At 38.5% G+C, this 15,048-nt stretch overlaps 2 protein-coding genes across 2 annotated transcripts; both read left to right on the top strand.

Annotated features, from left to right (window-relative positions):
• Positions 1 to 664: 664 nt before the first annotated feature.
• On the top strand, positions 665 to 2,962 carry LOC126670734 (chloroplastic lipocalin). Its single transcript, XM_050364552.2, has 5 exons — positions 665 to 861; positions 1,031 to 1,157; positions 1,271 to 1,501; positions 1,768 to 2,058; positions 2,588 to 2,962. Exons 1-5 carry the CDS (start codon positions 761 to 763, stop codon positions 2,864 to 2,866), a joined length of 1,029 nt encoding a protein of 342 aa, XP_050220509.1. The 5' UTR covers positions 665 to 760; the 3' UTR covers positions 2,867 to 2,962.
• Positions 2,963 to 3,856: 894 nt separating this feature from the next.
• LOC126669884 (protein MOS2) lies at positions 3,857 to 7,250 on the top strand. The gene is made up of 2 exons (XM_050363520.2): positions 3,857 to 5,425; positions 6,767 to 7,250. Exon 1 carries the CDS (start codon positions 3,943 to 3,945, stop codon positions 5,386 to 5,388), a length of 1,446 nt encoding a protein of 481 aa, XP_050219477.1. The 5' UTR covers positions 3,857 to 3,942; the 3' UTR covers positions 5,389 to 5,425; positions 6,767 to 7,250.
• The last annotated feature ends 7,798 nt before the right edge of the window (positions 7,251 to 15,048 follow it).

Here is a 15,048-nt window from a genome sequence, read left to right as displayed (position 1 = left end):
AAAAGAACAGAGAAGGACAACAAAATGAATGGAGAAGAAAGAGAAAAGGAGAGAGAGAAAAAAATGAATGACAGTTGTCAAATATGGTTAGAGTAAAATAATAATAAAAGGTAGGTATAATTATAATATAAATAAATGTTAGAGTAAAAAAATAAAAATTTAAAATGGTGAGGTATTTTCTCTATATTTTCTTTGTTGAGGTAGGAAATCATATTATTTTCAAAAAGAGAGTATTTTTCCTAATTTTCTCAAGAACATCACAAATCTAGGTCTAAAAACAAATCTAGTTAAATAACATAAAATTTATAAATCTAAAAAAATACAATAAGAGTATAATTCAAGCTATAAAAATTAAATTTATAAAGTAATTTTAGAAACGGAAATACAAAAAAATCTAAATTTTAACGACACGCTTGTTCTGATAAACTTCTAAATGAAAAACCACCAAGCGATTTTAGATAGCGCAAAACGCTGGATTGGACCAAAAGAAGCATACAAGCTATGTCCAAATTTTTACTTTTTAAAATTAATTTTATTTAACTGGTAGCCACATCAATTCGGCCACCGGTTAAACTTTTAAAACACCAGTCTAAACAATCAAATTTTTGTCCACATAATCAAAAGAAGAATAAATAAGTAAAAAAAGAAGTGAAAGCGGCGTCGTATTAATGAGATATTTCAGTGCAGACTAGCTAACGAATCAGTCGACTGAAAATGATGTAGTAGATGTGAGCTATAGTTAAAGGCACTGAAAGAGAAGATGAAAATGTTAAATGCAGTCAATCATTTTGTTTCTTCTTCATCATCTCCACCGTTGATTCTTCAATGCTGCTCATTTTCTCCTCCTCCTATCATCTCCAGGTTCAATTTTTAATAATGTGTTCTTGATGCCACTTAATAATTTCCGTGATTCAGTTCTGTTTTGATTCAATTAGTTTAATTTAAATGTACAAATATATTTCCAGATTAGAGCTCACTGGTTTGGCTGGCTCTATGTAGTTCCTAAATTTTCAGGTTTTTTGTTTCATAGGAGAGCAGCATCTGGAAAATTCTTGTTAAAATGCTCACTTGACAGCCCTTTGGCAAGTAAGGTTGTGGTTAGGCGTATGGTATCTGGGCTCGCCGCCTCATTAATATTGCTCTCCCAAACAGATAAGGTTAGCCAGTTATTTTTTCTTCTGCTGCTGTGTTCTATCGCATTCGCATATTTTCGATCATGATTTTAAGTTATAATAACTGTTTTACAAAGTATCCTAATTTTTCTTGGCAGGTTCTTGCATTAGACAATGTATCTCATTCCCACAATATATGCCAGCTTGCAAGTGCTGCTGATGATAAGATAACTCTTCCGCTTGACGATAAAGATGATAAGCTAATGATGATGAGAGGTATGACTGCAAACAATTTTGACCCGGTTAGGTATTCTGGAAGGTGGTTTGAAGTAGCGTCTCTCAAACGTGGATTCGCTGGACAAGGCCAAGAAGACTGCCATTGTACCCAGGTAAATGCTAGAATGTTTCTTTTTTCTGTATGTATTTTGTTGTGCTATACCGATATTCATCCTTTGAACTGTTTCGCTTCACAATTTTCGAATAAATTATTTTTTGTGGCCTTAGAATTTGCGGCCTCTGTGATTTTCTATGTGAGAACGTCCCATTCTTTCTGTGCGTATCAAATACATTGGATTCTGACAAGTATTGACAGTTCATGCTTTGGTCATTTTTTATGCCTTCAATTACATGAGTTAACAAAATCTGTAACTTGCAGGGTGTGTATACATTTGATATGCAGACGCCAGCTATTCAAGTAGACACCTTTTGTGTTCATGGAGGCCCTGATGGGTATATTACTGGTATAAGGGGAAAAGTTCAATGCTTATCAGAAGAGGATTTGGAGAAAAATGAGACTGATCTGGAAAAAAGAGAAATGATTAAGCAAAAGTGTTACCTTCGGTTTCCGAAGTTGCCATTTATTCCTAAGGAGCCTTACGATGTGATTGCTACTGACTATGACAATTTTGCTCTTGTCTCGGGAGCAAAGGACAAAAGTTTTATCCAGGTAATCAAACATTTGGAGAATATATTGCTACATTATATTATGTGAACGTAATTTACAAGCGAAGTTAATACAATTCATCATAAAGCATAACGATATTCAGCTAAAAACAAAAAGTTCATCTACAAATCTCTTATATCTGCCAAGTGCCAAGTCATTTGGAGTAGATCTGATTTGATAGCAAAGCAGAAAATTCAGGAGCAAGTAGATTTTTGCTGATTGGATGAGACCATTTTATCGGTTGCGATTGCTGTTACTATGGCATCGCCTTTGGACAAGTTAAAACTCCTTTTTCACTGCAAAATTCAAGCTTCGTAGACGCTTGGAGTTTCATGAGCATTTGTATGCGGTAGTGTGTTAAGATAATAAAGCTATTGTTGGATTATCATCCACCAACTTGAACTCTTAGGTGAATTGGCTATTTGACGATGTCCTTTAAACGCTTCAGGAATGTTGAAATAATATGTTTCTGTTCATTGTGCCTAAAATCTGTGGCTCTAAACTCTGATGTGTTATGTCGTAAATGTTTCAGATATATTCAAGGACGCCTAATCCAGGTCCTGAATTCATAGAGAAGTACAAAACGTACTTGGCGAACTACGGATACGATCCAAGCAAAATTAAGGACACCCCACAAGACTGTGAAGCGATGTCAAATACCCAGCTTGCTGCAATGATGTCTATGCCCGGGATGGAACAGGCTCTCACGAACCAATTCCCGGACCTAGAGCTAAAGAGAGCTGTTCAATTTGACCCATTTACGAGTTTGTTTGATACTTTGAAGAAGCTTTTGGAGCTGTATTTCAAGTAGAAAATGAACTTGTGTGCTTTATGTTCAGCTTTTGTATATGCGTATATATCAACATAGGCATCATTCTTTTTGAGCACTAGCAATCTTCTTCTGAAACTTATGATCTTGAAGTGTTTTGATTATAGTGAATGTTTAATTAATAGGGAAATAGAAGTACAATTTGCTCAAAGATAAAAAAAAATACATGGAACAGATAAATGAAGATCCGTAATAAATCTAAATTTTTTATATTGATCAGTTGCTAACGGTTTAAGTTGATCGAAGGTTACCATTGATGGTAATTTTTGAACTTACAAGCTCCATTTCGAGTGTTAAATTGGATTGTTAAACTCAATCCAAAATTAACAGAATTAAAGTTAAAGGACCATTGAGTAGACTTTTAAAATAAGAGGTACCAAACTGTTAATTATGCTATACCTCATGGGCCTCTAAGTAATTTGCTCTTAAATTATTAAATAAAAATTTAAAAACAATTAAAATATAAATTAAAGTTTATAGACGGTTTGGAAAGAAGATAAATGATAAAACTCTAACTAAATTGTGCGTTCAATTCTTTCTATAAGCCTTACCCTTTAAAATGATAAAACAAAAGGGATTAATAAACTTTTGGTGTCTAAACTTTTTTTAAAAAATAATAATATGGAGTCTCAACAAAAATTTATGTCAAATCGGTTAGTGAACTTGTTAAATAATTGCAAGTTAATTGTTCCAACCGGTTTATGTCAGAAATGGTGTATGACGCATTGACGTGGTTGAAATATACAAATGACTAAACGCGTTTTTACTTGCTACCGAAAAAACCGGCTGGAACAACTAACTTGTAATTATTTAACAAATTCTGACACCATATTGATATAAATTTTTATTGAGACATTATATTGTTAGTTTTTAAAAAAAATTAGAGACTTAAAATTTATTAATCCCTAAAAAAAAGTATTCCTGTGCTGTAATTAATTTCTGCAAATATCCTTCTTATTAAAAAAAAAAAGACCCGGACTAATATTAGTTTTCCATCTCCTTCCTTTTGTCCGTATAGTTGCAGCAAAAGTAAACAAACAAATCCAAAACACGAAATTATGAAACTCTCATTCTCAATCCCAGCAAAATCATCCTCTAAATCATCTTCGAAACCTAAATTCTCATCCCCAATCGAATCCGGACCCGAATCCCAAACCAACGGAACCTCTAGGCAATTCGTCACCGAATTCGACCCATCCAAAACCCTAAATAACTCCAAACCAAAGCTTGTAATCCCCCCTAAAGAAAACGAATGGCGTCCCCACAAAAAAATGAAAAATCTCGCCTTCCTCCCATCTCTCCAATCCTCCGATTCCACCGGCACCGCTTTACATTTCGAAATCGCCGCTAACGTTGACGACACCGGCGACGACACCGGCATATCCTACGGCCTCAACATTCGCAGCGGCGGCGACGAAGATGGAGGCAAAGCTAGCGGTGATGATCAAAAGCAGCAGCAGCACGAAAGTACGGAGAATATGCTGTTGGAGAAGCTGAGGTATGATTTAGAAAGATTGCCGGAAGATCGGGGTTTCGAGGAGTTTAAAGATGTGCCCGTTGAAGGATTTGGCGCGGCGATATTGGCCGGGTATGGATGGCATGAAGGGAGAGGTATTGGTAAGAATGCTAAAGAAGATGTTAAAGTTAAACAGTATAGTAAAAGAACTGATAAGGAAGGTTTAGGTTTTGTTGCTACTCCTAGTGTTAATAAGAGTGATGTTAAGATTAGAGACACTATGCAGATTGAGAGTAATAGAGTTAGTGTTAGTAGTAGTAGTGAGAATGTTAAGAGAGGAAGAGAATGGGATGCGAGTAATGGCGGTGATGAAGGTGACGGGTTTTTTGTTGGTAAAGATGTGAGGGTGATTGCGGGTGGGAGAGATATTTATGGTTTAAAAGGTAGAATTTTGAAGAGATTGGATGCGGATTGGGTTGTTTTGAAGTTTGCTGATTATAAACACGAGGTGGATATGCTTATTTCTGATATTGCTGATTTGGGTTCTAGAGAAGAAGAGAAGTGTTTAAGAAAGTTGAAGGCTTTACAGATAGATTCCAAGCAAAAGCGTGTTGGGGAATCGAGTAAAGATAGTAGGGAGAGTGTGAGGAGAGATAGTGGTCAAGTGAAAGACGAGAGGAAGCAGTGGCTTAGGAATCATATTCGGGTTAGGGTTATAAGCAAGCAATTGAAAGGGGGTAGATTTTATTTGAAGAAAGGTAAGGTGGTGGATGTGGTTAGTCCGAATGTATGTGATATATCCATAGATGAGACTAAGGAGCTGGTACAAGGTGTGGATCAGGACATTCTTGAGACTGCACTGCCTCGTCGTGGAGGTCATGTGCTTGTACTTTATGGTAAGCATAAAGGGGCTTATGGGAGTTTGGTGGAGAAGGATTTGGACCGTGGAATTGGGGTTGTACAAGATTCTGATACTCGTGAGTTTCTGAATGTGAAACTCGAGCAGATTGCAGAGTATGCGGGGGATCCCAGCTACATAGGGTATTGATGAAAAGCGCAGTCTCCATAGTTCTCCCTCTCAATAGGTACTTCGGAATGATCTGTTGATAGCTTATGATATATGCCTATTGACTGTCTTAACTCATATGGAATTTAATTTCTTAGTGTTATTCTATTTTTGCCTGTTTATATTTCAGGGACTAAAACTGTTTCTACTTTTATGCAATAAACTAGATAGTTGATATGTACTGTTTGTGTGCATGGAAGAGACTTTCATATCATAGATTAATGTCAACTCAGAATAAAAAGCTTACTGTGCTTCAACTGTGTTCTTTGAATATGCTTGTGCTACTCTTATTACTGATTGTGATCAGTTCTTTTTGAGGTATCTAGTTCTAGATCCATATGATTTTTAAATTATGTTCACAACTATTTTAAGCTCTCAGGGGGCAACCTCTTTATCCATTTAAAATCTCATGTGTGCCATTTGGGGCTTACCATTGTTTATTTGTCGTAAACTAGGCTCTTAAATGTTTTATAAGGGGCTTTGACTACTTTTAGGAGATTTTGTTATTAAGGAATGAATATTTAGTTGAAATGTGCTTTCTTGAAGAAATTACTATGAATGAAGGATGCATCTTCAGGTGTCGTCAGAATTAGTAAAGAGATGGAAACTCTCGCGCATGTTCTTTGTTGTATAACTTGTAAGTACAGCAAATATCTGGTGTCACAATTTTTACTGAAAGTAGTAGAGATGAAAGCATGCTGAGAGACCATTTACTTATAGTGAAATAAGAGGCCATTCATTAGCTTATTCCTAAGCCTAAGGGGGTTATCGTCTTACAAATGTATTAAAGTATAATAGCTGCTGGTGAAGTGGTTAGGTTATTGATTAAAGTCATTTAGTTGTAAGACATGTGATGTCAGTAATTTCGTCTGATAGGGTCATTTTTCACTTCTCTGTTGGTAGTTTTTGCCAGTTACACGTGAATTTGTAGAAGAAATGCTTGATTTCAAGATTCACCACTCTATGTTGTTTCTCTGCACGTATTGCTTCAGTTTTTCGATCTACCCAAAATTAACTATATCTTGAATAATTATTTTCTCGAGTTTGAATGATGTGGGGTGGTAAGGTTAGGAAAATTAGTTTGTTGCATAATCGCGTGTGTTTGATAATGGTTATTCTAGATTAGTATGAAAATTCTATGCTTGTATAAAAAAGGATAGAAATTATAGACTCGATAATTATACAGTTCCTAGGTATTTTTCGAATGATGTATAGCATGTTTTTCTAAGACTTTTTTTTCTGGTTCCCTACTTTCCTGGGAACTGAATCCTATTTGAGCATTTGAATACTCCCAATTATGCCCGAGATATAGTTACAATTTGATTAGTTACTTAAAGAATGTTTGGAATTACTTTTTCAGATATAAATTAAGGACATTTGCCCTCTGGACCTGGAATTCATAGTGAAACAGTGTGTCTGCAGGGAACTTTCGGTTTGTTTGTCACGGAGGGGACAGTTTGGGTCTTCCAGAGTCGGCATTCGGCAAGATATTATGATTTATGTATTCGGGCAGTTGAAGGAACAACCCCTGGGCGCTATGCTGACTTAAAAGTTGAGCTCACTTGGAATATTTTATGAACAAAGTTGGCTCTTTGAAGACGCTGTGTAGCTTTATTCATACCAGAATTGAAATTGTGTATTGTCGTATGCTATATGTTATGAAAATTTATCTGAAATTGTAAGGGTAAATATCATCCACAGCCCTCTACTTTTCTTCTATCTTCTACTAGTGTCCTTAAACTTCAATTCGTGAACTTTTCTACTATCTCCCACCAAAGTCTCTAAACTTCTTATTGTAAAGAGAAAATCCTTGATGTTTTATTAAATTTTCATGTTTTGTATAATTCTTGATGTTTTCTTAAAGGATAAATGAATGAAAGAATTGTTTTTCTTTTTCTCCTTTTTATAATGTTTTAACTACAATGTCAGTTTTAAGGTTGTTTTAATATAGAATAGATTATATTTAACAATTAACATAGATTAGGACCATCTTCAGAAGAAAAAAAAAACTACTACATAAGCTTAATGCTTTAACTACCATGTAAGCTTCAATTAGAAGTAACAAACTAGATGAGTAGATTTTTTGTGAAATTTTAATGAAAAGTCGGAGCATTTTGATGGGAGAAAAGATCCAAAGGCTAGATGAAACTTACCTAAAATAATATTCAATGATTTAGATTTCATCGTTCCATTGTCTCATCTTCTCCAAAATCTTTAGTAATAGACTAAGGCCAAATGTTATAAAAAAACCAAACCTTTCATAAAAGTTTCACAAAAGTCCTGAACTTTCAATTTTATCGATTTTGGCCAAAAACAAATTATTTGGTTTCAATTGTGGCCAACTCTCAATTTGATTTCAATTTGCCTATGTGACGCCTATGTGGCACCTATGTGGCATGCCAAATATTGAAAGGTCGGGATTTTTTTAAAACCAAATAATCCATTTTTGGCCAAAATCGACAAAATTGAAAAGTCTGGACTTTTGTGAAACCAAATAATCAGTTTTTGGCCAAAATCGACAAAATTGAAAAGTCGGGACTTTTGTAAAACTTTTGCGAAAGATTTGGCCTTTTTACAACATTTGGCCATAGACTAATAGTGCACGAGCATTATGTGGAACTTTTTCAGCACAAACAATTTGATAAGGGATTTTTATATGAATAATGTTTTTATAACATTTACTTTCTACTATCCTTTTTAAATCTTTACATTTCGAACATTAATCAAACATAGACCTGTTCATGGGCCGGGTTTCGGCGGGCTCGGGCCGGACTTAGGCGGGCTTGACTTTTTTAAAGCCAAGCCCAAGCCCGCCCAAGCCCGGTTCGGGCTTTTAATATACTACCCAAACCCGGCCCTAATACACTATTTTTTCGGGCTCGGACCGGGCTTGGGCAGGCTTACGTTGATTTTTTATGATATTGAAAGTCCAAGCCCGCCCATAAAAAAACGGACTTTTTTCGGGCTCGGGCCCGGGCCGGGCTTGAGACCAAATATTGGTGTCCAAGCCCGGCCCTAAGAGAACGGGCTTGGGCGGGCGGGCCGGGTACCCAAACCCATGAACATGTATAATCAAACATGACATATGGGTTTAGCCGCTTTATCATAAAACCTCCTTAAAAATACGTCACTAATCACCTAAGTTTTGTAAATTGAGCCAATAAACCCCTTTTACTCCAAAAAGGATCAAAATACTCCTAAAATCTATATAAAAACAATCAAACCAACTTAATCTAAAGTCACTCAGCCAACTAAATTAAACATAAACCATCCACCCAAACAAATCAAACTTAAACTACTAGTCGATCCAACTAAACCAAATCCATTCAAATCTAAAACCACATACCCAACCCCATCACCGGCACCCACCGCCGCTAAAAACCTCTGCCACCTCCAGTAACTATTAGAAATATTGTTTTTGATTAATTGATTGGAGTAATTGATTATAAATTGGTGAGAATGTAACAACCCACATGCTTATGACATGTGTTTAGGTTCAACCATAACCCAAAAACTAGAACTAGTTGATAGGTGGTTGAATATTTACACTTATAAACTCATTTATATTTGTTCTCCTAAGTAATATGAGATTATCTTTAACACTCCCCCTCAAGTGCAACCAGCACTAGACATCCGGTTGTCACTTGAAACTGAAACTCCTGTCGAAACTATAATTGTAATGTAATACACAGCGGCAACACCGAACCGGGCAGCTGGGACTGGATATCCAGACGGACAACTGGGTAATTAAGATTCCGGGCCAGACCCGCTCTAATACCATATTAGAAATATTGTTTTTGATTAATTGGTAGGAGTAATTGATTATAAATTTGGTGAGTATCTAACAACCCACATGCATATGAAATGTGTTTAGTTTTAACCATGACCTAATAACTAGAATTAGTTGATATGTGGTTGAACATTTACACTTATAAAATCATTTATATTTGTTCTCCTAAAAAATGTGGGATTATCTTTAACAGTAACTTTCGCCACCACCGCCTCTGAAGGACAGACAACGAAGGATATACCCATCTAGGTATATCCTTCATTGAAGAACAGACGATGAAGGACAGACCTGTCCTTCAAATTAAGGCGGTGGTGGCAGAGGTTTCCGGAGGCGGGGGTGGGTGGGTGCCGATTAGGGGAGTTGGGTAGGTGATTTTAGGTCTAATGGAGTTTGGTTTAGTTGGATCGATTAGTGGTTTAAGTTTGGTTTGCTTGGGCGGATGATTTGTTTGATTTAGTTGGGTGGGTAACCTTAGATTTGGTTAGATTGGATTGGTTTGATTTTTTATATAGATTTTAGGGTAATTTGGTCACTTTTGGGGCAAAAGGGGTTTATTAGCCCAATTAGCAAAATTTAGGGGGTCAAATGACGTTTTTTTTTCTTAAGGGGTTTTGTGATAGGGATGACTAAACTCAGGTGCCATGGTTGATTATTAGCCTTACTAATCTGATGTTGAACTGGGAAAAGTGTCACTTCATGGTGAAAAGAGGGCATTATTTTGGGATACAAGATCTCCATATACGAAATAAAAATTAACCGGGTAAAGGCCAAAGTGGTTGAGAAGCTACCATCTCCATTCATACTGAAAGGAGTTCGTGCCTTTCGTAAACATGCAAGGTCCTATCGTCACTTTATTTAGAATTTCTCTTCTATTGCCCGTCCTCTAACTAATTTTCTTGTCAAGGGCGTGCTTTTTATGTTTACTGATGAATGTTTAGCTTTTTTTATTGGGCGAAAAGAAGCACTTTTTACTGCCTCGGTCATCTCGAGTTGAAATTGGGATTTATCTTTTGACCCGATGTTTGATGCGAGTGACCAAACTGTCACGACCCAATCTCAGAGCCGAGACCGGCGCTAGGGAATGGGAGTGGTTGCTCCGAAACCCGTAGCAAGCCTAAAAACGTAAAATAATTTTTCGCGAAATGTAAACGTCATGCATGACATAAGCAATCACGTGTCATGCAGAAGCACACATGCCAGGTACACATATCCTCTGGCAGTCACAATATATATAACGCAGCAAGCGTAAAACGTTTAGAACTTTAGAACGTTAAAGTCATATTTACAGAAAACTATACATACAAGCTGACTTACAAAACACTTATCTACTGCAGCTCTAAGAGTAAAGTACTGTTTCTTTACATACTCAAAAATACAGACTTCTGGAAGTAGGATAGAAGTCCGTTGCGTCAAAGCGTCTTTATCCTGAAAGGAAATCTGTGAGGGGTCAGTATATGGGAATATACTGAGTGAGTTCATACATTTACTGATAAGTATTCAAATAAAACATAAAGTCGTAATCAATCATATGCAGCCAAGTACAAGATCCGATTGAAACCCTAATCCTCAAATATGTTAACCGTATATACTCAGAGGAAGACTTATCCAATAGTCCGACCCGGGAGTATTCACACTCTACCACGTCAGTCGCGACACTTCTCTTAATCCCAGTGGTGGGTCTAACCCACTAGATACGGGGCTCAGGTTACACTGTAACCGAGTTCACTCTCGTATCACAATCATACATCTACCTTCAGAGTTCATGTACTTAATCATATTCACAGCTGTATCAAATCAAAACTGGTGATCACACAGTCCTATTGCCGCTCAATAGGTAGCACGTTCCATCGGATCAATACTGGTTTCAAATCAAGCATATGTGCAACTCACTTAAAGATTTAATATATAAATCATGCAATTCAAATATAAAGCAATATAAAATAATTGCTTAATTAAATACTTTAAAAGCAAATCGTATAAACTCACTGAAAACGCTTATCCAAAAATACTTCGGGGCTTTAGAACGTCAAGCTTCCCGAACTACTGGTCCAGCTGCTTCTTGCCTCGCCGGATCTAAAACAGATTTTAAAACATTTGACTTGTATTAGAATCCTATTCTAAGATTGACTCTAGACTCGAGACTCGACACACTTAACTTTTATTAACCGTCGTGCTTCTCACGTGATTATTCCAATAACGGTATCAGACTCGTTTATGGATAAAATATCACTTCTAGTTCAATTCTCGTTTAACCTCGTTAGGTTAACGTCTCAAATTAATCGATAATTAATCGAATATTAATAAATCTCAAGTCTCGATATGCGTGTACATCAAATTTCTCGAAACTAGGTCGATCGGCGAGTTTACGGTGCGGGCGAGTCGCCGACTCACGCGGGCTGCGGACGCACGCCCCGTATATGCGGGCGCGTCGCCCGCCTATGCGGACGCACGCGTCGCCCGTCTATGCGGGCGCATCGCCCGCATAGTATGCGGGCGCATCGCCCGCATAGTATGCGGGCGCACGCCCCGCATATGCGGGCGCATCGCCCGCCTATGCGGGCGCATCGCCCGCATAGTATGCGGGCGCACGCCCCGCATATGCGGGCGCACGCCCCGCATATGCGGGCGCACGCCCCGCATATGCGGGCGCACGCCCCGCATATGCGGGCGCACGCCCCGCATATGCGGGCGCATCGCCCGCCTATGCGGGCGTGCCGCACACCTCGCCCCGGAAGCCAATTTTTCGGCTTTTCCGACGTGCTTTCGATCCTAAAACGCTAAATCACACCTCAAACGCTTAATCTAACTCCAAAACACTATAATTCAATCCTAATATCGATTAAAACGATATATTCGTTTCGTGGCCTAAAACTTTAAATCGATATAACTCAAAATATAATCAACGAAACGGTAAAACGTCAAGCTTACCGCGATTACCCGTCGAAATACAATCGTTTGGAGTTATAGAACGTCGGAAACGGACGAGGAACGGAATCGAGCGACGGAACCGACGATGAAACGACAAACGAGAGAAATGAAAGAAATGAAGGAAATGGAGTGTCTGGATCCTTCATCTGATGAAGGTGATATATATATATATATATTGGTCAATTTGCACTTTGATCCTTGAAACTTTTCAAAAGTTTCAATTTAATCCAAAACCTATCCGCGTCCAAATTTTAAACGATCTCCGATTGACTCGAAACTTTTACCATAAATACTATAAATTATTTCGCGGACTTTGGCGAAATAAAATCCATTACGGGATTTATAATTTATTTTATATTAATTTTCGAAGTTATATCCTTAAATCACGTAAATCCACTTAATAAAAATTATTCTAAATTCCCGATATAATTAAATTAAATTCTCCTTAATTTAATTTATCGGAAATCCCGACACGTGGCACGACTTAATTACCTTAAAATATTTTGGGGTATTACATTCACCCCCCCTTAAAATAAATTCGTCCTCGAATTTAAACTTTAGCCACGTACCTTGAGTAAACAGATATGGATATCTCTGCCTCATATCCTCTTCTGTTTCCCACGTGCACTCTTCTACAGATTGACTTCTCCAAAGAACTTTCACCATTGGAATTCTCTTCGTTCGCAATTGTCGTATCTGGGTATCGACAATCCGCACTGGCCGTTCTTCGTACGTTAGCTCTTCGCTCACGTCCACCGCTTGCGGTTGAATTATTCGAGAAGGGTCTGGTACATATTTCCTAAGCATGGAAATATGAAAGACAGGATGAACTTGCGACATCTCCTGTGGCAAGTCTAGCTTATAGGCAACTGAGCCTATACGCTCCACGATCTGATATGGTCCGACATATCTCGGAGCCAATTTACCCTGCTTTCCAAAACGAATTACTCCCTTCATCGGTGACACTTTGAGAAACACGTAGTCTCCGAGCTGAAATTCGATATCCTTCCTCTTGGGGTCCGCGTAACTCTTCTGTCGACTGGAAGCAGTAGTCAAACGCTGCTTTATCAATGGTACTTTTTCTGACGTAATCTGGATGATCTCTGCTCCAGTGAGCTTTCGTTCACCGACTTCGTCCCAACAGATAGGGGATCGACACTTGCGACCGTATAATGCTTCGTAAGGAGCCATCTCAATGCTTGAATGATAGCTGTTGTTGTAGGCAAATTCGACTAGAGGTAGGTACGTATCCCAACTACCTCCGAAGTCTAATACGCAAAGTCGAAGCATATCCTCTAACGTTTGAATCGTCCGCTCAGACTGACCGTCTGTCTGAGGATGAAACGCAGTGCTGAAATTCAATCGTGTTCCTAACGCGTCTTGTAAGCTCTTCCAGAAATGAGAGGTAAATACGGAACCTCTGTCGAGAACGATTGACACGGGAACTCCGTGTAGGCTCACGATCTTATCGATGTAAATCTCTGCCAACTTTGCTGCAGAATACGTCGTCTTGATCGGAATGAAGTGCGCTGACTTCGTCAAACGATCCACGATTACCCAAATAGAGTCAAATCCTTTCTGCGTCTTAGGTAGTCCGACTACGAAATCCATCGTAATTTGCTCCCACTTCCACTCTGGAATGGGTAAGGGCTGAAGAAAACCGTATGGTCGCTGATGCTCCAACTTGACTTGCTGACAAGTCGGGCATTTCGCCACGAACTCTGCGATATCTTTCTTCATTCCGCTCCACCAATACGTTGATTTGATGTCATGGTACATCTTTGTGGAACCAGGATGAACGCTATAGATCGTTCCATGAGTCTCTTCCATGATCTTCTGTCTTAAGTCTTCCACATCTGGAACGCATATTCGACTGCCGTATTTCAGCATTCCGTTAACGATACTGAAATCTTGACTCTTTCCTTGTTGAATTTCCTCAATTAGATGCTTTAATTGAGGGTCGCCTGCTTGCAACTCTTTGATCTGATCTATCAACGTCGATCGTATCGTTAGTTGAGCCATTAGGTTTCCGAGAGATGAAATCTCGAACTCCACTCCTTGGCTAAACATCGTATGAATCTCGTTGATTAATGGTCTCCGCCATGTCGTTGTAACGTGCGCGAGACTTCCTGCCGACTTCCTGCTTAAGGCATCTGCCACTACGTTGGCCTTGCCTGGATGGTATTGTATCGTGCAGTCGTAATCCTTTAATAACTCCATCCATCTCCGCTGTCTGAGGTTCAACTCTCGTTGATCGAAAATGTACTTCAAGCTTTTATGATCTGTAAAGATCTCGCACGTGGCGCCGTATAAATAATGTCTCCAGATCTTTAGCGCGAAAATCACCGCTGCTAGCTCTAGATCATGCGTCGGGTAGTTCGTTTCGTGCTTCTTAAGCTGTCGCGAAGCGTATGCAATCACTCTACCGTGTTGCATAAGGACGCATCCCAGTCCAACTCTTGAGGCATCACAGTAAACTGTGAATTCTTCTGTCCCTTCTGGTAGTGCTAAGACTGGTGCCGTCGTCAGACACTCTTTCAGTTTCAGAAAACTGAGTTCACACTGGTCCGTCCAGTTGAACTTCGCGTTCTTCTGAGTTAACTTTGTCAAAGGTACGGCGATCTTTGAAAAATCTTGTACAAATCGTCTATAGTATCCCGCTAAACCAAGGAAACTTCGAACTTCCGTAACTGATTCAGGCCGCTTCCATTCTATCACAGCTTCGATCTTCTTTGGGTCAACCTTAATACTGCTTTGTGAAACCACATGACCTAAGAAAGCCACTTCCGTTAGCCAAAATTCACATTTAGAGAATTTGGCGTAAAGCTGATGCTCTCTTAGCGTCTGTAGTACTATCCGCAGATGTTGAGCGTGCTCTTCTTCTGAACGTGAATAAATCAAAATATCGTCGATAAACACGATCA

Source organism: Mercurialis annua, linkage group LG2 (genome assembly GCF_937616625.2).
Source record: "Mercurialis annua linkage group LG2, ddMerAnnu1.2, whole genome shotgun sequence".
Taxonomy (NCBI): Eukaryota; Viridiplantae; Streptophyta; class Magnoliopsida; order Malpighiales; family Euphorbiaceae; genus Mercurialis; species Mercurialis annua.
Note: the sequence above shows the minus strand (reverse complement) of the source record. Positions and strands in the feature narration are given on the sequence as shown.

Bases quoted from the DNA above. Each gene is read 5' to 3' on its own strand.
- LOC126670734 (XM_050364552.2), top strand. From the start codon at position 761: ATGAAAATGTTAAATGCAGTCAATCATTTTGTTTCTTCTTCATCATCT. The intron at 862-1,030 runs GTTCAATTTTTA...TTTGTTTCATAG, and splicing joins CCTCCTCCTATCATCTCCAG to GAGAGCAGCATCTGGAAAAT. The intron at 2,059-2,587 runs GTAATCAAACAT...TAAATGTTTCAG, and splicing joins AGGACAAAAGTTTTATCCAG to ATATATTCAAGGACGCCTAA.
- LOC126669884 (XM_050363520.2), top strand. From the start codon at position 3,943: ATGAAACTCTCATTCTCAATCCCAGCAAAATCATCCTCTAAATCATCT.